At 38.1% G+C, this 26,771-nt stretch overlaps 1 protein-coding gene across 1 annotated transcript in view; it reads right to left on the reverse strand.

The window, feature by feature from the left end:
- The window catches only part of pard3aa (par-3 family cell polarity regulator alpha, a), a 460,595-nt gene that overhangs the window by 97,926 nt on the left and 335,898 nt on the right, over window positions 1–26,771 (reverse strand). The window contains exons 19-20 of the mRNA XM_082183270.1: window positions 17,321–17,449; window positions 2,812–3,072 (exon numbers count right to left, since the gene is read on the reverse strand). Coding sequence (XP_082039396.1) covers window positions 2,812–3,072; window positions 17,321–17,449 — 390 coding nt within the window. The remainder of the gene's footprint in view (window positions 1–2,811; window positions 3,073–17,320; window positions 17,450–26,771) is intronic.

The raw sequence follows: 26,771 nt of genomic DNA on the forward strand, positions 1-26,771 counted from the left end.
CGTGCATTAAAATCCTTTAATACATGGCTAGCTGTGGATTATCCCTTACTTAATAACAGTTGCTGTTGTTTATTTAATCCTAACAAATGTAATCTACCCTAGTAATAGTAAGTAAGTAAATAAACAAACAAACAATCTACCCTAGTAATGTTATTATTATGATTATTATCATTATAATGATTGTTGTTGTTTTCTTAATGTTGTTGTTGTGATGATACAAAATAATATGTAAAGAATTTATAATATAAAGAAAATATTGGAGAATTACTGAATCATTATTTATACTTGTTTAAATAATTTCATTCTAACAAACGTATAAAAAAACAAAAAAAACAACAACTGATGGTCCTAAAACTGTAATTTACACATTTAAAATCAACGGTCGGGTTTGTCAATGTTTGAAACAACTGATTATTTAAATTATTTATAATATGCATATATTAAAATAATGTATATAAATTTTTATTTTTAAATGCATTAAAATATATTTTAAAAATATATTAAGATAAATGAAATGCATTATTATATTATAACAATCTACCCTTTTAGTCTAGATAAATAAATGGCACATTCACATGAGCGAACAGTGATAGTCAGGGACAGGCTGATGCCCTTTCACTGCCACCAGAGACACTGGCACACGGATTATCCACATGACTGAGTGACGGCGTAACTTTGTCATATTCACACTGTGGCCAGATAGCGGGGGGTGTAAGCGGGGGATCTCCTGACAGTCGGGGAGGGGGTGGGAACGATCCTGCTGGGAGAACAGCAGTTGGCAACGTAATAATAATCCCCTTCCCACTGCACCCTGGGAAAGGTCACACACCCCGAGTGACATATGTCAATCACGGCCTCTGCTTCACTGCCGGTGACGGGCCAATTACTGCGCCTCAATAAACCCAGAGAGAGTCATTACTGTTTAGGAGAGAGACACGCTGGCCTTTCATTGCATTTCCATAACTAACCGCTAACCATTTCATAACCACAAGATTAATAGAGCAATTGTGGTAATTCCTCGTTGTGAATACGCCGTGCAGTGATGCTGGAGCGACTTTCCCTCTGTTTGTTCATACACTGATGGCTGTTTATTGGTAAATTCGTCATAAATACTGTAAAAACAGCAATGAATCAGAACGGAAACTGCGGCACTTTGGATATATTGCTTCTATATATCTAAAAAATATCCTCATTTCACCACAACAAATGTAGGTCGATCCCCAGCATCAAATATACAAGGTCTAAAACACACACCATGAAGTCGGCATCAACACAGAAGACGAATAAAGCTGGAACAACTTCCCAACTGTTCTGAGACTCAAACTTTTGGAACTTTTAGTCACTAGAAAGCACATTTCTGCAGGGCTTGAATGTAAAATGCTGGATTGTTTTCTCCAATATGTCCAACCCAAACTTCCTGAAAAACAAGTGCACTTCCTTTGAATGTCAAAAGTGCACTTCCTTCCTACTTCAAAACTTAAAAGTATATAAAAATACAGTAATATTAATGAAAATAAAAGGCCACTTAACACACTTTTAAAAAGTGCACTGCCACTTTATAATAGTCAAATCAAGTCTTACTTTAAAGTGCATTTATTAAAACAAGTATCAATGTTTTAATAATCTTTTGTCATGCTTTAAAGAAGTCCACTTATTTTGATGTGTTGACTTACACACATGTGAATTACATTTTTACTGTAGTGTGTTATTCAATATTACATTTAAATGTAATATATTTTAAATGTAAAATAATTGCAACTTCCTCCTCACTACAAATATGCAATACATCAAATATATGACATACAAGTTTCAATAGAAATGACATTCAAGTATCTTTTAGTTCACATAAATGTTTGTCAATACATCCGTTGGAGTACAATTTAACAATATTGCAAAAATAATAGAAGTAATTATGAAAGATGTGCTTGAGTCCTACTTAACTGGGTCGAAAGGAATTAATTCATATTAATTTAAACTATAATGCATTTTCATTTAATTGCAATTAAGTGTCAGAAAACTGTAAGTTACTGTAAGTATATTCATTTAAAGTATAATATCTCCGCAGTCAGCACTCATTTTAAAAGTATTCTTAAGCGTACTTCTTTTTCACAAGGGTCAATAGAAAATATGTAAACACAGGAAGGAAATTTTTTTTGTTAAAACATTATATGATATGTTTAAAACTGCAGTTTTTTTCATTTTAAAATTGACTTTCTTTCCCTTAACAGTTTCCAGAGATTCTGTGCACGTCGAGGCAAACGCTGGTGGATCTGACATGATCCGTGATAATAAAGGAGTCTGCTGGTTATTAAATTTTCCCATCCAGAGAATTATCAATGATTTAGCAGTGCTATAAAAGCAGCCGGTGGGACACAGGTGAGAAATCTGATAACACTGTTTGTTTGACTTTCATTTTTTTTCGCACTACAAAGAGCGGATGAAAGCAGCTTTTCACTTTTAAAACTTCCAGGCACAGACAAATATAAAGGGAGAACATCTTCTCTTAGTCGGAAGACTGCAGAGAACCTTTCTCTTTTCCCAGCAAAATAAAAGAAACTTCAAAAGTGAGGGTGCCCTTCACCTTATCCAACCTCAAACAAAATAAGAAATATTTGACAGCTCACGACAGCCAGAAAACACGCCAGCATTGCATTATGCAAAGCTTTAGAAATATACACCCAAGGTTGCGTCCTTCAAGTCAAGAACATGTTATTGTCCTGTTATGTCAGCCAAGTATTACTTGACAAACACTCAGGAATCAGGCTGTGCATCAAGTCACGACGACTGAAGGATCAGTCTTGGAGATCTTACCTGTCTGTGGAGGGTTGGCGTCCGTTGCGGGGCTTGTTGACCTGAGCGTAGAGCGCCTCTATGGGCATCGGCAGGTCTCGAGGGCTCTGAGGACGCTCCTGGCTCAGATCCAGACTGCTGTCCAGAGACGAGTCCAGAGAGCCGATCCCAGCGTACGTGTGCTCCTCGTCTGAGCTGAAGGTTCGGTTGATGTCCAGGATCTCAGCGTAGTCTCGCTCTCTGGCCTGTCGCTCTCTGAGCTCCCTCGTCTTAGCTTGAATTCTGCAAACACAGAACATCATTGAGGTTAAGATGCAAACTCTGAATCAACATGCACCAATGCTTAAATTGTATATATGTCATTAGCATTTGTTTACAGGCATGTATTCATTATTTTAATGAGCTCAATGTTTCTAATGTTCGTAATACGTGGCGCATCTCAGAGATGGTACAGGACGAGCATTTGTGGTTAAAAAGTATATATATATATATATATATATATATATTATTATTTTTTAGAAAATGACCAATCGTTTCACTAGATAAGACCCTTATTTCTCGACTGGGATCGTGTCGAGACTTTGAAGCTGCATTGAGACGGACATTTGAACCTTCTTTGAACATTGGTATAGTTGGTTGCCATTGAAGTCCATTCTGTGTAGAAAAATCCTGGAATGTTTTCCTCAAAAACCTTCATTTCTTTTCGACTGAAGAAAGAAAGACATGGATATCTTGGATGACATCAGGGGGGAGTAAATTATCAGCATTTTTTTTTTTTTTTTACGTGAACTAATCCTTTAAATTATTACATTGTTTAATTTAATCCATTTTTAACTAACTGTGTGATTTGTATATGCACATTTCTGTATATTTTCTGAAATACAAGACAGTTTCCTCTGATGACAGATCCCTCTAAACTGTAATGTGGACTCATGCATTTTCTCTAAAGCTGCTTTGAAATGATGAGTATTGTGAAAAGCGCTATACAAATAAATGTTGTACACACTCAACTTCAATTTCAATCCCTTTCTTTACACACTGGAGTATTTGGTTCCATACCGTAGTACATTCATGTCACCAGTGAGCACGTTTACATCCACACCAATACACCGATAACTCACAGAAATCAGCTTATTAAAATAACCTGTGTCCGGGTTTACATGCAAACCAATAACCCGACAATGCAAGTAAATCACGTTTACAAGACTTTAATAATAAATCAGGTTATTTCCCAGTAGTACAAATGTAATAATTAGCGTATAAAATGAAGAAAAGTATTGCAACATGTCAGCGGCTCTTATATTCTCCTCCTAATGGAGTTATAGATGCAGCATTTTGACTGTACACCACTTCTTCTTCTTCTGTGCTTTTATCATTTGTAGACTCTAGAAAGAGTCTGAGTTTGCGATATATTTCCTCCTCTCTCTGGATGCGCTTGAACTCACAGTAAGGACTGTCACACATCACGCATGCGCACTTCAATAAGCCGACAGAAATCAGATGAATGCGTTTACATGCAGAGCGAAATCTAGATGTGATGATCGGATTATGCTTCAGCCGTTTATGACTTTACTCTGATGAAGGAAAGCGGGTAAACTAGTACTAGCAGCTGTTTGATGTTGTAAATATTTAAGGTGTAAAGTTATTGCTTTTTACTTTTAGAGATGATTCAATGACTTCAACATCTAGTGTGAAAATGCCCGATGGCTAATCTCTTGGGATTTATTTCCACCTTTGTGAAACTTCCCCTTAAAAAAAACGCCATCAAAAGCAATAGCTGTTAGTCCGTCAGAAATGTTTACCATTTATTACAGGCCGGAAGAACGGAAGCTTTTATATGAGCCGCTACGAATTGGAAAACAGACCCTCTTGGTCTATCTGAGACTCCCGACTGAGCTCAGGACCACAACTGGCATCATGGGCTGCGAAATCTGCCAAACCTGCTTTATTTCACTTCTAGTGGATTCCTCTAAACGGGAAAAAGAAGCAAGACATCCGAGGCCCCGTTCATTCGAACCTCTACTTCTGAATGCATTTCAAACGGCTCATGATAAAGGCTGTGGCCTCTTCTTTGGAGAAGGCTGTCAATGCACACTGTATATTATTCCCTTAAAAGAGCCAGTGGGAAGCCTTCCCAAAGAAGAAGGGAGTGATTTCTCCTTGAGATCGCTCTGATCTTCCGCCAAACGCCTCTTTCTGCCTTCCCTCAACTTCTCTGTGTTTCTCAGTGCTGGGGTTTCTCAAAGGCCGCTCCTGGTGGGCTGAACTGAATGAGTCTTTATTGTCTAATAGGCCGCATGTGTCGTTCTAAGTGCCGTGTTGAGAGAAAGGAGATCCTCAGGAATGGGACTGGTAGTGGAATAAGAGGAGAGGCCGGTGTGGACGAGGGGAAAGACTCCTGTAGGGTGACCTCTGTCTCTGGTATCCACCCATCTCATCAGATCCAGATGGGCTCGGGATGCCGCATCACAAAAAAACCTGAGCCTTTTGTAAGTATCTAAGTACCCTACCTTCTCACCACCCCAGGTCAGGGTTGACCTTTGACCCCTGACATCTATCTGCCAGCCGTTTGATTGACAGTTGCACTGGGACGAGAAGAGTGCTAGGACTTTCCCAGCCAGCAAGACTGAATGTTTCCACACGTTCTCATAAGCGCGATCTAATTTACCAACAATGAGCGTTTTCTCTCTGTCAGAGTCTAATACAATTACAATGCCATTGACTGTCTCTCTCTCGCCATCCTGCTTGAGGAAATCCAATTCGCTGTGCTAGAATTGTGTGCATTTATGACTCACGCTAATAGTCCGGGAAACACTTGGAAATCAACATCAGCATATTTTCGTGTGTGTGTGTGTTGTGGGAGTTTTAAAGTCGGCATGAAATGGAAGCTGCAATAGTCTTTTCTTCTCTATTGTGAAGTATATCCCAGTGAAACACTATATGGAACAAGAACAAATGTGGGCGGGGCTTGATTTTGTCCGTGGGGAATTGATTGGATGGTTGTGGTTTGCTATTGGCTGATCTCATGTGATTGACAGGTTGCCCCGCCCTCGTCATCAGAGAAGAGATGCTGCAAGAGGGAGGGGGAATTATTCTGATTAAAGTTTATGAGGCACAAGAAGTAAATCATTTACTGCAATAAACTGTCAATTGTGCTTTCATGGTGACTTTAACTTCTCTTTCTGTCTTTCTCCTCCCTTTTGGTTCACAGAGTTCATCCGCTGAACAGTTACATGCGGTTTCTTTCACATTGGAAGGTTGATATCTTCCGCTGGCGAGGCTCCAGTCCACCTGCCGTCGACTTAAACCCTGATGTCACCTCGCTGCCAGTAAAAACCGTGTTATGACAAGTTACGGAAACGCAATAGGAGGACGATGCCTCCGGCTCTGTGCCTATAATGGCCAAATCAAATCTGCGAGAGCGATATCTGTGTTTGAATGGGGAAATGAGCACATTGAAGAAGAGGTCTAGCCCGACCTGGCCCTGGAGAACCAGACTAAAACTCATTTAGCCCAGTGGCCTGGGGATGATCAGTGTCCTCGAGGCTCTCTGTGTGTTTTGTGTTAACTTCAGGTTGAAGACCAGAGCGATGAAGACATCGGTCCAGGTTATGAGACTGGCCACAGACTCACAGATTCACTTCCACACTGTGTCCTGAAACCAGCCACAATTTAAAAGACTACTTATAGTTTTAAAACAAACAAATACTATAATAAATAATCTAATTAGTTGCAATTTTGTCATTTCACGCAGAATTTTCACTTTCAGTGAGAATAGAAAAATGACTTTGCACTCAAAACTTGACATGGATTAGTCAGTTTGATATTATAGTGTCAGTGTGTGTGTGTGTGTGTGTGTTGAACTATAAGTGTGTGTATGTGCCTCAGATTCTAGCTAAACCTGTCCAGAATTCCCTCTTCCACCTTTAGTTCATTACACAGTTAATGGCCCAGTGTGTGTTAATGCAGGACACAGACACACTGAACACATTATCACCGCTCGTCTCAAATTCATAATTCCTCTCTGGATTCTCTTCAGGGGTTGGTTGGTTATATATTTATTTATGTCTATCATAGTTTTTGTCTTTGATAAATTGTCTCTGAAAAATTTATTCAATATTTCATCCTATCAAATGTAACAATTTTAGTCCATTTTAATCTTACTAAATGTCAGTTTATGATCATTTTCAAAGCAATAAACATGTCAAACTGTAACAGACTAAACAATAAGCACATTTCTGAGGCAAATTTAATAATTATGTACTAACATTCAAAAGTTTGTGGCTGTTTTTTTTTATGTGTTTGAAAGTCTTCTGCTCATCACGGCTGCATTTATTAGATAAAAAATACAGTAAAAAAAAAAAAGTATTATTACAATGTGTTGTGCTATTACAACAGCTGTTTTCTATGTGAATATATAGTAAAGTGTAATTTATTCCTGTGATCAAAGTTGAATTTTCAGCATCATTACTCCAGTCTTCAGTGTCACATGATCCTTCACAAATCATTCTAATATGATGATTTGATGCTAAAGAAACATTTATGATTATTATCAGTGTTGAAAACAGTTGTGCTGCTTCATATTTTTGTGGAGACCATGATACACTTTTCAGGATCCTTTGGTAAATAAAAGGTTTAAAAGAACCTTTATTCCATTTATTTTAAATATTATACATTTTTTATCAATTGAATGCCTCCTTGATGAATAAAATACTTTTTTCAAACAAAAATAAAACATCTTAATGACCCCGAACTTTTGAACGGTAGTGTTTAACCCTTTAAGTGTCACCACCAACCCTTTTTTTTTTTTTATAGACATGAAAATGCACATTTCGGACTTAAATGGTTGTAATTAAAGAATGCTTTGAAGCAAAGACATTTGGCAGATTTTTGTAGAAGTGAAATAAATTAAGAAAGTGAAAAAGAAAAAAAGTTTTTTTTCTAGTTTTTAGATTTTTTTTTTTTATATATAAAAGTTATAAAAGTTTGAGTTTATGAAAATGTACAATGTAAAAAAGTTAATTCATATTTTATATAAAATATATATTTTTTAAACCTGGGCGACTCTAAAATTGCAAAAAAAAAATCAAAGCCAAAAATCTGAAAGTTGTGTTTCAAATTTTAGGTTGATATCTCAAAAAATGAGCTTCTTTTGAACTCTTGGCATGAAAACAAACTGAGGTTTCTACCATTCTTTCATGATTTTTCATGTTCATTGCTATTTCAAAATAAAGGTCTGAACACGCCTTAGGAATATGAAAATATTCCTATTGCAAATTGATAAAAAAACGGCTCCTCTGTAATTTATTTTGAAAATCAGTCACCAAATATAGTTTGTCAAGATTAGTTTAGCTTTAGTATAGGATATTACTGTTTTAAATATGTAATGGCTTTGGGCCATCAAAACAACTGAAAACTAATTGCTAGTTTAGAAGTTTCCAGTTTGTGAATTCTACCTGCTTTTTCATATTCCTTATATTAGAGACCTTATAAAAGACAATTTTGTCTATTTAACCTCAAGTTGTTCCAAACCTGTACGAGTTTCATTCTTCTGTTGAACACAAAAGAAGATATTTTGAAGAATACTAGGGATAGAGTTTTTTTTTACAAAAAATACAATGGAAATCAATGGCTACCGTCAACTGTCCGGTTACAGACATTCTTCCAAATATCTTCTCTTGTGTTCAACAGAAACTCATACAGGTTTGGAACAACATGAGGGTGAGTAAATGATGACAGAATGTCCATGTTTGGGTGAACTATCCCTTTAAACAAGCGCATAACTTACAGAAATATCACATGATTACTGAATTATACCATTCTGTATGACAAAATATTTTTTGAACGTGTGATAATTAATCATTATTTCTCCAAATATGCGCACCATTGGACTAATAGCCACTAACAGTGTATATTGCATGTATTTGAACACAAATAAACCGGAGAAGACGTGAATGAATGTTGTGTGAGTGATAATTTCTACTCAAAATAATGAACGTTACAGATTAATTATTTTGCACTCCTGGCATAAATTAAGAAATGAATGTCACTGCAAACCAGTTAAATCATAAACAGTGGTCAAATATCGAAGCTGGAGTCGCTCAGTTTGTCCAGATCCAGTAAGAGTGTGATGTTTTAACGAGTAATGAATGTTGAACAACAGTAATCTGGGGCCGTCTGCGATCCTGTGACGCGAAAGGGCTTAAACAAGCGCATATATACTGTATATACAGCAAACTTACAGAACGATCACATGATTACTGAAGCAAAGATGCATCAGACACAGAGTCACATGACACGGGCACGTGGAAGACTGATACTGAAATTATAAAAGTAGAAGAGAAGAGAGAAAACAACTCCCATGTGAGCCGTGATAAAACAACAGAGAAGGAGCGCAAATCCCTCTTTGTGGCTTTCTGGGCTCAAAGCTAATTAGTGTAGATTGCTACTATGTGTGTGTGTGTGCGAGTGTGTGTGTGCGTGTGTGTGTGTGTGCGTGTGCGTGTGCGTGTCAAACTCTAATTAAGAGTTTGATGTTGTGATTAGCTCACATCTGTCCAGAGCATCAGTGTGTGTGTGTGTGTGTGTGTGTGTGTGTGTGTGTGTGTGTGTGTGTGTGTGTGTGTGTGTGTGTGTGTGTGTGTGCGTCCATTATAGCAACATATGGGTCGTCATGGCAGATCTAGGGTGGTTTCTAGGTAACAAGCGAACTTAGAGAAACAAAACTGGTGCTTTGTAGCTCTCGCCACATTTCACGTCTACAGGGCGCAGGTTGGTACAATTCAAAAACCCCTCATTAGATGCGATCCATCCATACCATAATGCCATGCAGAATGTTTTATTTACAGGATATCTGAGCTGAAATGAGTCCAAACGCTTCCCTGACGCAACTCTGAAGCATGTGGTTCATCCCGCAGGGCCAAGGTGCTCGTTTTAGGGAGGGAATTAGTCATTGATCACGGCCTGATATAAACACAAGATAAGAAATTAGAGATTTATGAACTATCTGAAGAATGTAGAAGGTTCTGCTGTGCGAGTCTGAAGAGGAGGAGAAGTTTGAGAAGTGAACAGGAATGTTTCGAGCGAGAGAGAGAGATCACACTCCGGTCCGCCCGCAGTCCTTCCTCTCCTCGCTGAATAAATCACACTGTTTATCTTACGACACCGCCAAATTCCAGACACACACAGCCAAAGCACTCCCTCCATATGTCTAACAATGTTTAATTCAGTTTAGAGAGAGAGCGAGACGTTCACATGGATGGCCGCGAGGCAGATCTCACTCTTCCGTTGGTAGTTTTTAAGTGCAAATAAAGATAGCATGCCAATATTGTCTGTGTTACTTCACCATATGGAGAGTGTGTATTTTAACATTCCTTCTCGGCATTCGATATACCGAAACAAATGAACAGAACAAGTTTGAGCAGAGCGGTCGTCATGCAGTCCTCGGCGTCCTTCCACAAGAGGAATATAGATGTGATCACGAATATAGCCTGGTCCAGGATCAGTCCTGGGATCTGCTTTGAGGGTAATTGGTCCAGTCAAGCGGTGAACTGTTACAAAAGGCTCTGCGACATAATGAGCTCGTTGACAAAGCAGAACGACAATACTAATTATTTTGTAACAAAATTACCGCCTCGATGCGAGGGGAAAGATCAGCCGTGATTACCAGTAACACGCATTAATGCGTCGAAAAATGAAATGTTGGAAAATATATGGAAGCCAAAAGGCAATCCCAGGCAGAGTTAATGGAGAAAGAGTTGCAAAATCGGTGATGGAAAATCAATTAATAAATCAAGTTGAATGAATGAATGAATGCATGAATGCATGAATGAATGAATGAATGAATGAATGAATGAATGAATGAATGAATGAATAAATAAATAAATAAATAAAATGAATGAATGAATAAGGCAAGCATAGGGACACAAATGAAAAACTTTACACAAATGTAAAGTGATCCAGAAAAGAAAAATAAGGACAGATTTGGATTTAAAAAATGTTGGCTTGGCAACTAACTAAAAATAAGTTGAAGTTGAAGTACTACAAATAATCAAACTAAATATTAGCAAAAATAATGGGGGGAAAAAAAGACAAAATCACATGACAAAATTACAAAAACTTGAATTTAAAGGAAAACTGAAAATAAATAAGCTTTTATTAATAAATAGGGCCTACTATATATAAAAAAATACTAAATTAACACTGCTCTCATTACCTCGGTCTCCTTCATAACAATGCAATATATTAAAGGGATACTTCACCTCTGGAAAGATGAATGTGTATTTAAAATAGGTCATTTATGTAGAAGAAATGTGAAAACATTTTTGAATTTGGAGCTTTCTAGACTGAGAAAAGCCAGAAAATAAATTTTTGGCTTATGTGGATGAAAGACAACAACTCCCAGAATGCATTTGCTTCGCTGCTCTACGAGGCCACTCCCAAGCCACGCCTACCGGTATGAGCGCGCAGTTTAAAACAACAAGGTTAGGCTACCAGTGAGTCTCCCTGACGAGTTTGCCCGGGATATCGAGATCGCCCAAAATGTCTGGGATTCGGCTTTTGCGTTCTACAGTCCCCATTCATCATGTTTACTGTGGCGAGCAGGACGAGGCTGAGGGGCGCGGGAGAACGGCGCGAGGCCGGTGGCGTGATTACTGATGAGCGTGTGAGTCTCAGACGCACTGTCCCGTATCTCTCACGGAGGAGCGGGAATTTTCTTAGCAATGTTAAAACGCACATCAACCGATCACTTGTTTAGCGTTCATGTAAACACTACATTCAGATTCACCAATCGGAATGAATTCAGTTCGATTGAAACAAAAGGTGTGCATGTAAAGGCCAATTTATACTTCTGCGTCGAGTGTACGCCGTAGTGTACGTCGTAGGCTACGCACGTAGGCGACGCCGTCGTGAGCATTTATACTTCTGCAAATGTCTGTGTTGCTCTGCAGTTACACCGCCGAAACGCTAGTTGGCGCGGGTGGGTTTTAATGTTCCACTGTGTTTACATTCCTCGCGGCTGTTTTGAGTTTAGGTTTCTACGAGCAATGGCGACTGAAGGAGTCATTCAGATGGCTGTATTTCCACACTTCTTCAAGCAATCTCTCGGTCACTTGGTCTATTTCCATGGCTCTTCACTGATCTTCGGAATTTAAAAATGGCGGGCGGGCGGTGCAGAGTGCAGAAGAGCATTCCGGAAATGCGTAGGAGGAAACGCGATGCTATCCAGCCGACCAATCACAGATCTTGCGGTCCGCGTCGCCGCGACGCGTAGTTACATTTTTGAGGAGGTGCGCGTCAGGGTACGGCGAAGGGTACGACGTATGGTACACGTCAATGCGTATGCTACGCCGTACCTTCTACGCGCACCCGACGCAGAAGTATAAATTGGCCTTAAGAAATGAATGGCGACTGCAGAAAGCAAAAGCCGAATCCCGGACATTTTGGACGATCTCGATGGCCGGACATGTCCGGGAAAAAGAGTATGGTAACCCCTACTACTCAGCTTTCTCCACAGAACAAGAGCCTGTTAGCTTAGCTTCCAAAGAAATACGGCTGATACTATGTGCACATTCTGTGAGTGAGATCCCTCTATGGGCGGGTTGAGAACATGCGGGACAGCCCCTACTACTGGCTGTAGTCTCTCGCCTCTGGCCAGAAAATCCTCCGATGACGCAAAATGACGATTTGTGCGTCATCTGAGGATTTTTTCCAGACAAAAAATACATAAATCTCTCGTCTCAGGGGGATATGACGGAGGAAAGCACGGTAATTCGAAAATACTACAGGTTTACTACTAATACAAAGCTTAATGCTAAATCCTGAAGTATCCCTTTAAGTGTTGTAGCACATCAAATCAATATAAAAAAGAAAAAAAAGAAAAGAAATGCAGTTATAAAACACAGATTCTATATTTGTCCATTTTAATAGCATTGTTGCTGAATGGTTTCAGTAGAATATGGGATAAAATTAACACAAAATCGAGGATTTGCCCATGAAGACCCGGGGTATTAGGGGTACATGACAAAAAAAGGTTGTGAAACAGTTATAGTGGGTCTTTTGGCTGGGAAAGTTGACGATGAAGTTGCTTCCGGCTGAAGAAAAGAGGAAGCTAGTTGAGATAACCGCTGTTGATTATAACAGTGCCGTGTCTCTGGGCATTAAACGGTATCAGGAACCCAACACAATCCAGAGGAAAGGCCGTCAGGAAGACTGAGCAGAACCAGAGCCGTGCTAGCCACTGATTAACACTAATGGAGCCGAGAAGATAAGCTAATAGCCATGATAAATGCTGGATGAGAAGTAGTTTACCATGAAGGTTCTCATAATGTTTGCTATGGCCATTTTTGCTGTGTGTACAAAGCCTGATCAGCCGAATGTAAATACACAGAGGAGGAAGAAAGCCACTGGTATATCTTTAGCCGGTAATGTTGCCAACACACACACATGTTGTAAATGGCGTCCTGCCATGGTGGTCCGCTCAGTCAACTTACATATGGTGGACAGGACTGCAACAGGCATAAACAAGACCCCATAATGGTCACCGTGTTCCTGCAGACGTGCAGACTGGAGCTTCAGGCTCTGCTCAAGCCCTTGATGAGGAATGGAAAATTCAGTTTGTGGAGGACTAGCGAGGGATTGCTGGTAGTCGCTACGCAGCTGCTTACAATTTACTCGATTGTGACAAAAACAAATGCCACTGATGGCAACACTTCATCAACTTAACTCCAAATCACGTCTGCGAGCACCAGTGCTGCTTCTGAGCAGTTCTGCATATTTTAATCTCATATTATTCCTATATGTGATACACTGGTCCCCAAAAAGCCACTCTTAAAAAATGCATTGCAATTCACCTCGAGGTCATCCGGTGCCCGGCTTCACAGATGTGTAACGACCCTACACTAATGTTTGACGACCATAAAGTGTCCACTTTTTGTCTTCATTGTGAGAGTGTTATATCATTTTAAACCTATTTTTGTCTGTAACAAGAGTGCATGTGCTTTTTTTCATTCGAATAATTGTCACTTGGTTTGATATTTCGTTATCTAGTGCAATGGCATTCAAACATTTTAAAGTGTCTTGAGAGTTCAAATGCTTTTTGAGGCCACTGTACATACTTACTGTACACAATTAGTTAAAAACACATGAAAATGGAAAATTACCAAAATATGAATTCTTAACATATCAGGCAATATATAGGCTCAATGGATAAACGTTCCTATACCTACATTTTTGCAAAACTCCAAAAATATATGAAGTTATATTTATAACTTATATAAGTTTCCAGCAGAAGTGGAAGTACAACATCAAACATATTTATTCCTTATGACGTTACAGGGCATATTTTGATTACTAAAGACAAATTCTCGTAAATTTAAATATTAAAAAATTTAAATATTAAAATATTACAATTATTGAAAAAAATTATAAAAAATAATATATATATATATATATATATGTGTATATATATATATATATATATATATATATATATATATATACACACACTGTATGTACACACATATATTATATAAACACAAAATTGTATGTTTTATGTGATTAATAAATTTGACATTCGCTCATTTTGATAGTATTGCTGCTGAATGATCTCAGTATAATATGGGTATAAATATCTGTATAATATCAGTATACGTAAATGTGCTTGTGGCACACACATTTTGGAATGATATGAGGGTGACGAACTCTTCCTTTAACATCTCTATGACCATAACAGCTGAAACGGATTCTGTGAGAATGAAGTCATCCACCAATACGCCAGTACATGCGCTAAAGCCAGTGCTTCCGAGTCAAAGATGAGTTTCATAAACATCCTTGAGGGTCAGGTGTGCTAAAATGCAGGCGGTGCCCTCCCCGCCAGAAATAGATAGGCTAATGGTGGCGCGTTATGAAAATTAATCTAGCCAACCTTTGGGCTGCCTTCTCCTTCTGGATCACTAAAAGCCCCTGTCAAAATGTCAGGTGGAATTAACGATCGGTCGTGTCAGGGGAAGGCTGGCTCTGGCTCCTCTTCTTCCCGGATCCCCGTGGCTTGTTTTAGCGCTGCTGGAAACATCACCTCCAATAGCCATCAGCGCCACCTATCACCTGATCTATAATTTCATAAGTGTGTAGAAATGGTCTTGTCCCTGTGCCTCGTATAATCAATCAAAGCCCCTGCTCGTGCACGTATGCACACTCACACACACACACACACACACACACACACACACACACACACACACACACACACACACACACACACACACACACACACACACGGTCTAACCTGTAGCATGGCGTGTAATAACACCCCTAAAAATAAGGTAATTGATTTTCCTAGCTGTCAGTTTCCCTGGTGAGAGACTTTGAATATAGCATCACCATGTGCCGGCCGGGCAGATTATTATTATAACGGAGCGATTTCCCCTAAGGATTCCCTGCTATCAACTCAATGACAGAGGTGAGGAAAGGAAAAAAAAGAAAGATAACAGAGAGCTTAAAAATAATTTAAAAAACAGAGCAGCGCAAAGTAACTAAACAATACTGAACAGGGCAATGTGGGAAATGTGGAAAACAAATCCAGACAAATGAGTGTAAATAAGAGCAGGGGTTAGCGAATGCATCGCAGCCGGCCAACACTTCTCTCCCGACATTTCCGCCGGTTTTCCCGGGTTTCCTAAGGGCTCCAGGTGGTCGACACATAAGATCGGGGTCTGGAAAGCCTGCTGTCTTTGGGGTAGAGCTGGCAATGTGTTGGGCCCGATTCCCAGAGCCCATAGAGGAGAGCGGCAGAGACAAGACAAGCGCTTCAAAACAGGGTTCAGATGTTCCTTTGAGTGGACGAAGGCTTATTGTCATCGCAGGGCCTGAGCGATGCCTCCGCTGGACATGGGATTCAGCCGATTGTTATGTTTCAATTATGTGGGATCGCCAACAGAGGCTTGACAACAAAGGTCATTTGTTTTATGGCTGTATAATGTGAAGGCCGATCCAAACACATCATTTAATTGGCAATTTCTGCAAATACATGTGAATATATGTACATGCGAAATCAGAAATACAATAAAAACTGCAATTTTATGAATATTACAATGATTTAATAATAACTATTTTGTATTGTAATATATGTTAATGTGTAATTTATTCCTGTGATCAAAGCTGGATTTTCAGCATCATTACTCCAGTCTTCAGTGTCACATGATCCTTCACAAATCATTCTGATATGATGATTTGCTGCTCGTTTCTGATTATTATCAATGTTGAAAACAGTTGCTTCATATTTTTGTGGAAACAGTTTATTTTAAGGATTCTCTGATAAACACAAAGGTCAAAAGAAAACCACATATGTGACCTTGGACCACTAAACCAGTCACATGGGTCAATTTTATGAAATTGAGATTTATACATCATCTGTAAGCTGAATAAATAAGCTTTCCATTGATGTATGGTTTGTCAGGATAGGACAATCTTTGGCCGAGAAACAACTATTTGAAAATCTGAGGAATCTGAGGGTGCAAAAAAAATCGAAACATTGAGAAAATCTCCTTTAAACTTGTCCATTTATGTTGGCGATTGTGTTGCATTCACTCACAGAAATAAATGTTTTATATATTTACGGTAGGAAATGTACAAAATATCCTCATGGAACATTATCTTTACTTAATATCCTAATGATTTTTGGAATAAAATAAAAATCGATAATTTTGACCCATACAATGTATTGTTGGCTATTGCCACAAATATACCCGTGCGACTCGTGACTGGTGACATATTTGAATAAAAGTATTAATTAATTATTATTATTTATTTTTTATATTTTTTTTTTTACAATTTGCTAATATTTTGCCAAATAATTTTGGAAGATAAATACCATAACCAAGTTTAGTGTTTTGTTCTTCCCTCATATTTAAAAAAAAATATATATTTTCCACATATTTTGATAAAATATCCCCAATGGACATCTCTACTATATATATATATATATATATATATATATATATATATATATATATATATATATAAAATAATTTAATATTATATAATCATATAACATTATAAAACACTATTGTATTAAATTATATAATTTCTAATTAAAATGACTGCTCTGCTTTTACTCATCTTTGTGTGAGAGAGAGAGAAAAGAACATCTGCCTAGAAACCACGTCTATAATAATTTGAGAGACAGGGAAAGTTAAATGACTGAAAATGTGTCTCACGCTGTAACTAAAATAACAACACCGCTTTCATTCAGTCCTCTCCACTTAGTCCTCGGCCCAAACGAACCTCCATTATCAGGCTGGTTCCTTCCGTTCAGGAGCACAAAAGAAACAAACAATCCATACGTGATCATTTTAATGCACCGTTATAAAAGCTCTTGACCGTTTACACCAATGACATCTAAGAGCTTTCCCAGAACTTTTACCTCCCTGGACGCCATTTACTTAATTAGACAGTTTGCTAATTTTCCGGGCAGCGGTGGTTAGGTTTAATTGAGAGGCTTTTTACGGGGGACCGGGACGCAGACGCTCACCTCTCCTGTTCTAGTCTCATTCTCTGCATCTCCTCTTCAGTGGCCTGAGTTTCCTCCATCTTGCTCTTGCCGGACCCCTTCCGCTCCATCTTGTCTCCTTGCCTCTCGTCTTTGCGGTTTTTGCCAAACCTGTGGCGGCAGAGACAGAGTGTGGGATGAATTGAGACGGACTTCTAGATTGTTTGTGTTTAAGATGGTTAAAGGAGTAAACCCTTTCTTTCTTTGTTCCTCGTTGCAATAAGAGCACTGGGATACCTAGAGGAAATTAAACTGTCAGAATACTTGACGTATCAAAAAGAGGAACGACCAAGTATGACAACTTTAGATTCAACACATCCCTTCCATTTTGCACAATAACTGCAATATAAACAGTGTTATCTAATCTAAAAAAAAAGAAGAAAAAAAAGAGGAGCAGGTATCTTAAATAACACATACATACATATATATATACAGTATATATATATACACACACATACATACATGCATACACACACACAAAATCTTTTGTTAAATATGATTAATCGTGATTAATCGATTTGACAGCACTAGTTAAAATACTCACAGTATAGCCACAAGACATAAACAAATGTGCATGTTAACATGATTTTAATGTGAAAAACTGCTTACTAACATTTTCTGTCTAAAATTACATCCAATTGGCCATTACAACAAAACACCACAAGCCTTATAACTTTTTCTTTTTTCTTTAATGAAAACGAAGGGTGAGTTAAATTGTATTTTTTTCTCTTTGGTAATCAACATTAAGGTGCGTCACATTAGTGAAACCTCAACACAATTTTGTGAGTAAAGAAGGTCCATAGTCAATAATGTAGCGATGTATGAAACACCACTTACTCAGAGTCACTTCCAAACTCGGCAGATTTATATGAGTTAACATGACGAATTCACATGTTCAAAGATCAACAAACATGAATCTGATTTTGCCAGAGGAACTTCATCGTACAAAGGCAAATGTGACTCCCTTTAACTTTTATTGAGTTTAGAATATTCCTTTAAGGAGACTGACAACATTAAATATTACCCTGGTTAGCATAGACTTTGTCAAGGGATTAACAGGAAACATCACTTTTGAGATGTTGTACATATATACATACACGTGTGTGTTATCATTCCCCAAAGGCATTATCCGACTAACTTCCTCAACCTTTGTCCCTTCCTGATTGAAATCTTAAATGGCTACACTTGTCCTGCCTTTGGACGGGATGTGGTATAGACAGGCTTCCCAGTCAATGGAACAACACCGTGTGGTTATCAACCCTTTCCCTTTGGGATTCAAAAGGGCTCCAAGGCATGAGGACAACGTCTCAAAATACTGTGCTTCTGAGTGATGTCATTTCCTGCACACGAGTGGCTTTGTCTCGAGGGAAGGCGTGAGGAAGTACAGATTGTGGTCAGTCTTCCAGTCAAAGCAAGACTCGCAACATGCGTTTCCAATATCAGAGTTTTGTGTGTGGGTCTTACACGGTAAGTAGAATTTACCGGGGGGCGATAATCAAATTGTGTACAACAACAGAGAGTGTACAAATCCGTGGGGCGACAATATGAATAAGTGCATCCAATAAAAGTACATTTCCATTCAATGAAAGTAATTATTGTCATTGACTAAGTTGCTTTCTCGTGACGCCTCCATTGAAATGTTGCATGCACATTGATTATGAAAATTGTATTACCAAACAAAAACTCTCTTCAGTAGTCAGTGGATGAAAGCGTGATGGCACAAGCCATCAATCTGATTTCTACAGCATACTAACCACCGTAACCCCATGTTTATATTCTTAACTCACTTGCCAAGGTTCACTGGAGACCCCAAGAACACATTTCCCCCCTAAACTCAACAGAATTACCTCAGACCGGGTTGATTTTGGGCCTCTGGATTGAATTTATTCATGAAATGGGAAACCCTTTTCCCCAAATATGTTTATTGTTCTACTTCACACAGGCACATTTCTCAAACGACTCCTGGATCCAACACGGGATTGTGGGAGATATTCTCTTTTGGTTACATCGGCCAAACTTTCCACGTTTTTCCTTCCGATACTGTACATTACCTGATTAATTAATCAACAAATGGCCCGGGTCTAGGCGTAAAAGTCTGCCGCACGCATGCTAATAACAGCGAGGCTCAATCTATCACAGCTCTCGCTGACAACCCACCGTACATCTCAAGGACTTTTTCATTAACTCTCCTTAAATAATCTTCCTTTTCACCATGTCTTTCTCCGCAGCCCATCCCTCTCTTAAAATGACACGTGGAGAGATATGCCGAGAGGGCAGTGAGGATTTGGGAGGCTAATCGATGAGACTATTTCGAACTTCTAAGCTCGACGGCACACAAACAAGTGAGGTCAAAAGTGACTGAATGGCTCTTTTCAAAGCATTGTGGACTAAAATAAATGCAAATTCTCTTACCCTTACAGTAAAACTCCTTTGGGAGTCAACGTCTATTTGCAGATGAAAAGGACCACGGCTGTACTTCCAAACCATCCCTGGGGAGTTACCATGGTATTTTATTCATCTCTACAATGCCTGAGGCTTTAAGCGTAATTGTCATTAACAAATGGAGACTGAAACTACAGAGACTTTGTAATGAACAACATGACTGTTTTTAGTTGATGCGCACACTGTGAACTGAGGGATTGGACCTTCTCTCCCAGTTCACATCTTTCATTTTGCTAAACATCAAAACTAATGCACTCTGGCATGATCCCTAGACCTCACATTGAGTGTTTGTTTTCACAATCAATCATCTTTACAAGGATCTCTTATTAAAACCCACAAGAATTGTAAAATATTTGCTAGTCGGTGACGGGTGATCCTAGGGGGAGGGACATTCTCAAATTTGGATATGATAATTCAATTATTAAATTATGAATTGAAAATGGAAAATTTGGATATGTGCAAGACAAGATGTAAATATTTTTGGTTGGTTTTCCCAGAAGATAAATATTGTGCATTTTAATGTGTATGTCTTCTAATAGTGAATTTATAAAAAAAAAAAAAATAGCAACAAAACTCCAATTTTGATTTTATGGGCTAATACAAAAAATGACAAAAGCACATACAATTATTAAAACCAAAAAAATAATAATAATAATTTAAATTTAATAATAGCCAATTCAAAATATTAATAAATATTATAAAAGTATATAAATAATCAAATGAATCATATTCAGATCACTCACTTGAGCTGCACGATTTTGGACAAATTGAGAATCACAATTGTATTTGTGTCAAACAGAGATCACGATTCTCCCATGATTCAGACAACTAAACAAAAAAATGCAATTTACAAGAGGTTCTGATAAAATGTTAATTGCTGCAGTCTATTTAAAATGTTTAATTAGTCTGAACAGTTTTTGTGAATGATTCAATGACTCATAGATGCTTCGCTGGTTTCATTACTGGATGAACGAATCTTTGACCAAATCTCTTGAATGAATGATTCAATGACTCATAAATGCTTCGCTGGTTTCATTACTGGATGAACGAATCTTTGAACAAATCTCTTGAATGAATGATTCAATAACTCATAAATGCTTCGCTGGTTTCATTACTGGATGAACAAATCTTTGAACAAATCTCTTGAATGAATGATTCAATGACTCATAAATGCTTCGCTGGTTTCATTACTGGATGAACGAATCTTTGAACAAATCTCTTGAATGAATGATTCAATAACTCATAAATGCTTCGCTGGTTTCATTACTGGATGAACAAATCTTTGAACAAATCTCTTGAATGAATGATTCAATGACTCATAAATGCTTCGCTGGTTTCATTACTGGATGAACGAATCTTTGAACAAATCTCTTGAATGAATGATTCAATAACTCATAAATGCTTCGCTGGTTTCATTACTGGATGAACAAATCTTTGAACAAATCTCTTGAATGAATGATTCAATGACTCATAAATGCTTCGCTGGTTTCATTACTGGATGAACAAATCTTTGAACAAATCTCTTGAATGAATGATTCAATGACTCATAAATGCTTCGCTGGTTTCATTACTGGATGAACGAATCTTTGAACAAATCTCTTGAATGAATGATTCAATGACTCATAAATGCTTCGCTGGTTTCATTACTGGATGAACGAATCTTTGAACAAATCTCTTGAATGAATGATTCAATGACTCATAAATGCTTCGCTGGTTTCATTACTGGATGAACAAATCTTTGAACAAATCTCTTGAATGAATGATTCAATGACTCATAAATGCTTCGCTGGTTTCATTACTGGATGGACGAATCTTTGAACAAACCTCTTCAATGAATGATTCAATGACTCATAAATGCTTCGCTGGTTTCATTACAGGATGAACGAATCTTTGAACAAACCTCTTCAATGAATGATTCAATGACGAATAAATGTTTTAAGTCACATGTCGCCACCTGGAGACGTAGCGATGTAATCAATACAATAGTTATTTGAAGCACTATGTTACTTTCAAAAGGTGATTCACTCTATTTTAATCGCTACCATAGTGTTTATATCCGAACTATGAACTTTTGTCCCAGTACTTCTGTGATAATAGGAATATTTGTAAGACGGGATCACATGAGATCGCGTGGGTGTTTGAATCGAGATCACGATCTTTTTAACGATTAATCGTGCAGAGTCGTCTACTGAGACGGTCTTTGTTTGGTTTGCTTTAGAGTCGAGTTTGGTTGTTGGGTTTACATATTTTGTAAGTCCTGCTAAAATTCTGAGACCACTAAAAGGACCCAATTTTGAAACACTCTTACATGACAAGTCTGCGAAATTAGAAAACGTTTTTTTCCGTGCATGGCCATCAGTGGCTTTTACAAACAGGTCCGGCCTTGACACAACTCGGCCAAGGCAAATGATCTGAACAATGCCTAATAGCTTCAACAGTATTTTCCTGTCTATACTACACAGAAACAGAACGAGCTGAATGGCACCGACATAATTAAGTGGTAAACGAATCAGAGACAGCACAATAGACAGCCATACATGAAGACAATGTTCTTTGTCCTTTTGTTCTTCAGCTGAATGAGCTTGAATCAGTGCTATTGGTTTTGGCTGGGCTGTGTGTTGCTGAGCGGCTGGCAGAGCTTCAGCGGGTCAAAGTCAATGTCACCAGTAATAACTGCGGTCTGATGGAGCTGGATCTGGACTCAGCAGTAGGTGAACAGTCTATTTGTCGAGAAGTTTTAAAGCTGTTTGCTCAGGCCCTCTGGGTCAAATTACCGCTTACTCACACCATCCGATTGCACATGGTTTTGTGTTAGAGATACAGAGGATTCGATGTATCAAAGATACAGTGACAACTCTAAGACAATTTTACAAAGTTACAAAGTCCTAACAACCACCCAGAACACCTTGGCAACTATATAGCAATGATCTGGCAACCCAGAACACTTTAGCATCCACACAGCAATCTCCTAGCAACCACCCAGAACACCTTAGCATGGTATATTTCCCAAAATCATGGTATTACCATGTTCCAAAAACATATACATATACAACGAAAACCCGCTACCTTGTAGTTAGTGTTATCTAGCATAACATATCTAAAAAATAAATAAATTCACCCTAACCTGAGATAGTGTTTTTTGTATGCCATTCACACACACTGCCACTGACTTCATCATAAAGTGTGCTCTCCAGTTTCCAGAGCACAAAAGTACAGTTTAATGGGCCATCACTAAGCATCTCTCCCCTATGCTCCTCTGACAGCCATGAGTAATGAGCAGCTAAACACCTGCCGGCTTCAAAACACACACTCAACCTCACACACACACCAGACACGGCCAGACACACACTCACACACACACACATTTGTTTTCAGATCAGGCAGGGACCTCCCATACACTTCTGCAGTTTAAACGAAACAAATTATAATTGCTACACCCTTCCCCTAAAGCTTCTAGTATTTCTTATATGAGACGCAAGACATTTGCCATGTTCAGAATAGCATATTAGCGTATCATTCATACTGTTTTTGAACTATGTAGTTTGCACACTATGCAAATGTACTCCTTGTCTCACTATCTGAACTACCAATAGTTTATTTTATTTTTTACATAAAACTAAAGGGAAAGAATAACATTTATTTTCAAGATGATAACTGGACAATCTTTAGCATTGGTAGTGTTTGCATTTTTCTGAAAATAACATGTGAAATAGCACACACACTCCAACCATATATGTTTCTGCTACAATCTGCACAATATTCTAGTATTCGTTTCTGAACCTATCCACTTTTCCCCCGTTATGTCGCTATTTAATACACTGGGACCATGAGTATGGGTCTTGGACAGTTATTTATTTATGTATTTATTTTTATTATGGGTTATTTTGGTTCCCACAAGCTTAGACAAAGGACCATGCATACACACATACTCCAATTACTCCTTCAGCACAGAATCCCAGATTTGACTCAATCAAGGCGCCGTACAGGAGTAACCGCAGCTGTCACTGTAGGAGGCAATCGAGCTTTAATGCTCAACAAAACGCTAGTTTACCCGAAGGACCATGCTATTATACTCAACAACCCCCGTCTTCAGCTGAATAATGCCATCTCCTCAATCACCCCCTTCATCTCTGTCACCAGTGCTGTCAAATCTAACATTTCACCACACAAAGCAATACATTACAATGGCTGTTTACACTACAGAGACGTGACATGGGGCGCCCGTGTCTAACGCAAAATATTTTATGTATTGCATTCCCAAAACAATGTGTCATGTGATGAAATGAGTTTTGTTGTTGTTTATCAAAAGGTAAAGATTTGTGACCTTTCATGTGCAAATATGCATTTGATAATGCGGACCATGGATGAACCCCAAAAACAATTGGGGCTGTCAATTGAATGCATTAATTTAATGTGATTGATTCATTTATTTTAAATTATTTATTTAAAAACACTTAAACAGCAAATCAAATTGAGAGTTTTAATGCATTCTTTTAGTGTGATTATTTTTATTTTAAAGCATGTATTTTATTTAAGATACTTAAAAAAAACAGCAAGCTAATGCATGTTTATAGTGTGATAAATTATTTAAAATTATTTATTTATTTAGATTATTAAAAAAAAAACAGCAAAACAATACATATTTAGGTAATTAATTAATGTATTTTAAATCATTTATTTTATTTAAATTGTTCTTTATTATTAAAGAAACAAAGTTTAAAAAAAATAGGTAATTTTTACAAGTACAAAGTGTCATATATAACATATTCTATTTTTCATATAAACTATTTTATGCAGTGATGATTTCGTATGAATTCGTACGTGAATTGTAATTTTTTTTCCGATAAAGTAAGAATGAAGGTCCATCCCTAAATGCAACCGCTTTCCTAAAAACAGAGCAATTCAAGTTTGAACTTGTCAGCCCTAAAAATAATACATTTCTAAACAAATTATTTGACCAGTATTGGCAAAGCTTTATTTAACTAGTTTCATATTTGATACATGTTTGTCCACTCACTGTTGTCAGTGCGATGGTTTACATTCTAATACCTCAGGCTGTATTGATTTACAGAACAGTAATGCACTACATGGCTCCAGGAGACTGACATTACTGTGTCTAAAAGACGAGAGGTCTGATGATACAGTTGTAGACGGACAGATAGACCTTAACCCTGGTGCTCTAAACAACGGGATATTGGTTTGTTATAAAGGCCAATTTGGAGACATTAATGGATGAAACGAGGTAATGCTCAGAGGAAAGACTGACAAGAGTTGAGTTCACAAACACTTCAAGACTTGCTTTATGCAGCTACTACATTAGATGAACAGATTTGTTGAGTACACAAAGTGCAGTAGGGTCAGACCAAACGGAGTCAGTTCCGTATAATGAGCCTCTCTATAATCACAACCGAGCTGAGATGAAGAAATGAACCATCACTATCAATCTGAGAGAGTGAAGCGAGATCATTCCAAGACTTGCATTCCTTCCAACTACAATATCTATGATAACATATACGAGTGACAATTTGCCACAAAAAAGGGGAAAAATGGGAAAAGTAAATCATAAAAAATAATAATAAATATAGCTGCAAGCAGTGATACGGGGCAAAAAAAAGCAGATATAGAATGTACATGAAAAACATATAGGTTCAGAAGTAAGAGTGGAACAAAATATCGATAGGGTGATATATCGTTGTCCTTCACCCTGCGATACGAGAATCTATATTCTGGCGCCAATTATCTATATTTTAATTAATAACATGCTTAATAGGTGCTCTAAATAGATTTCCCTGCTCCCAGCGTCACTACTTCATGGCTCCTCGAGGTGGCGCTGAACACATGAATGAGGCAACAGAAGTTACCTATCTTAAGAAAAAAAGTTTTTTAGTGGGATGGAGGACAGCAGTGGGAGTAAAATAATAGATACCCCAACCACGTTTCAGTTCATATTTTCATTAACATAATACATTTTAACATTTTACATAGATGTTTTGACATTCCCATTATTTTCTTCGGCAATTCTCATTAGGTTCTATTTCACACATGACATTCACCTAGATATGTGCTTTCTGGAAATGGTACAGAAATATAGGCACTACAGAAAATACAAGCTTGCCACATAGACCTTCACTTCTCTCTGGTGCACCTTCCATTTTAAATGGCCCTTTAGTGCAAAAGCCAGAGCCGTACTGCTCCTCAGGCAAGGCCCCAGCCAGCCACATGTAATTTTAATATCTTCTTGTTAGGGAGGAGAAGAAGAGAAAGCTGGATCTGTTCATTCTTCCTGTTCCTCTTGTGTTCTAGTGGCAAGTCGAGGTTGTTCACTCAAGGGCAAAGGGAGGCAGAAATCACAGCCAGCAATGAAAGAAGGCTGGTAATATCTAATTAGGAAGAGAGAGACAAAACGAATGAGGGAAAGTGCAGGAGCATCAAGTGCCTCTCCAAATTTCCCCTGCCTTTAGTGCTTAGCCCATGTTAATGGGAACATCATTATTATATGCCCGAGTTGCTACACCGTCGCCGTTGCCCGGACGACAAACTCTGTTGTTTATGCCAATGTTATGTGCCAAAGCTCAACGATTAAGCCGATCCCTGCGGACCTCATTATCCCTGACCTCCAACGCCACACTGCCATTCCCCTGTCAAACCCGGCTTTGGAGAAGGTGCAAAAACGATGCCGCTTTTTACGACAAATGAAGATATTCCAGTCTTCAGGCGACTCCGTGGCACACTTTAAAGCAAGATTTAGGCTTGATGAACACTTTGAATCAGTTGGGTCGTTCCTCACGATGTAAGAAAAAAAATGGTGCATGAATGGTGCATCTAAGCATCATTATTTATGTGGTCTAAATTAAAACAAAAAACGCAAATTAAAATCATGGTGCACAGGGTTACAGTGAGTGTCCTCCTTACTGTGAGGGCATTTGATGAATATGTTTATGATATTACTGCTGGAATCCAGAGGGAGATTTCAATCGAAAAGTTATTTCGC

Source organism: Leuciscus leuciscus (assembly GCF_965113295.1).
Source record: "Leuciscus leuciscus genome assembly, chromosome: 11".
NCBI lineage: Eukaryota > Metazoa > Chordata > Actinopteri > Cypriniformes > Leuciscidae > Leuciscus > Leuciscus leuciscus.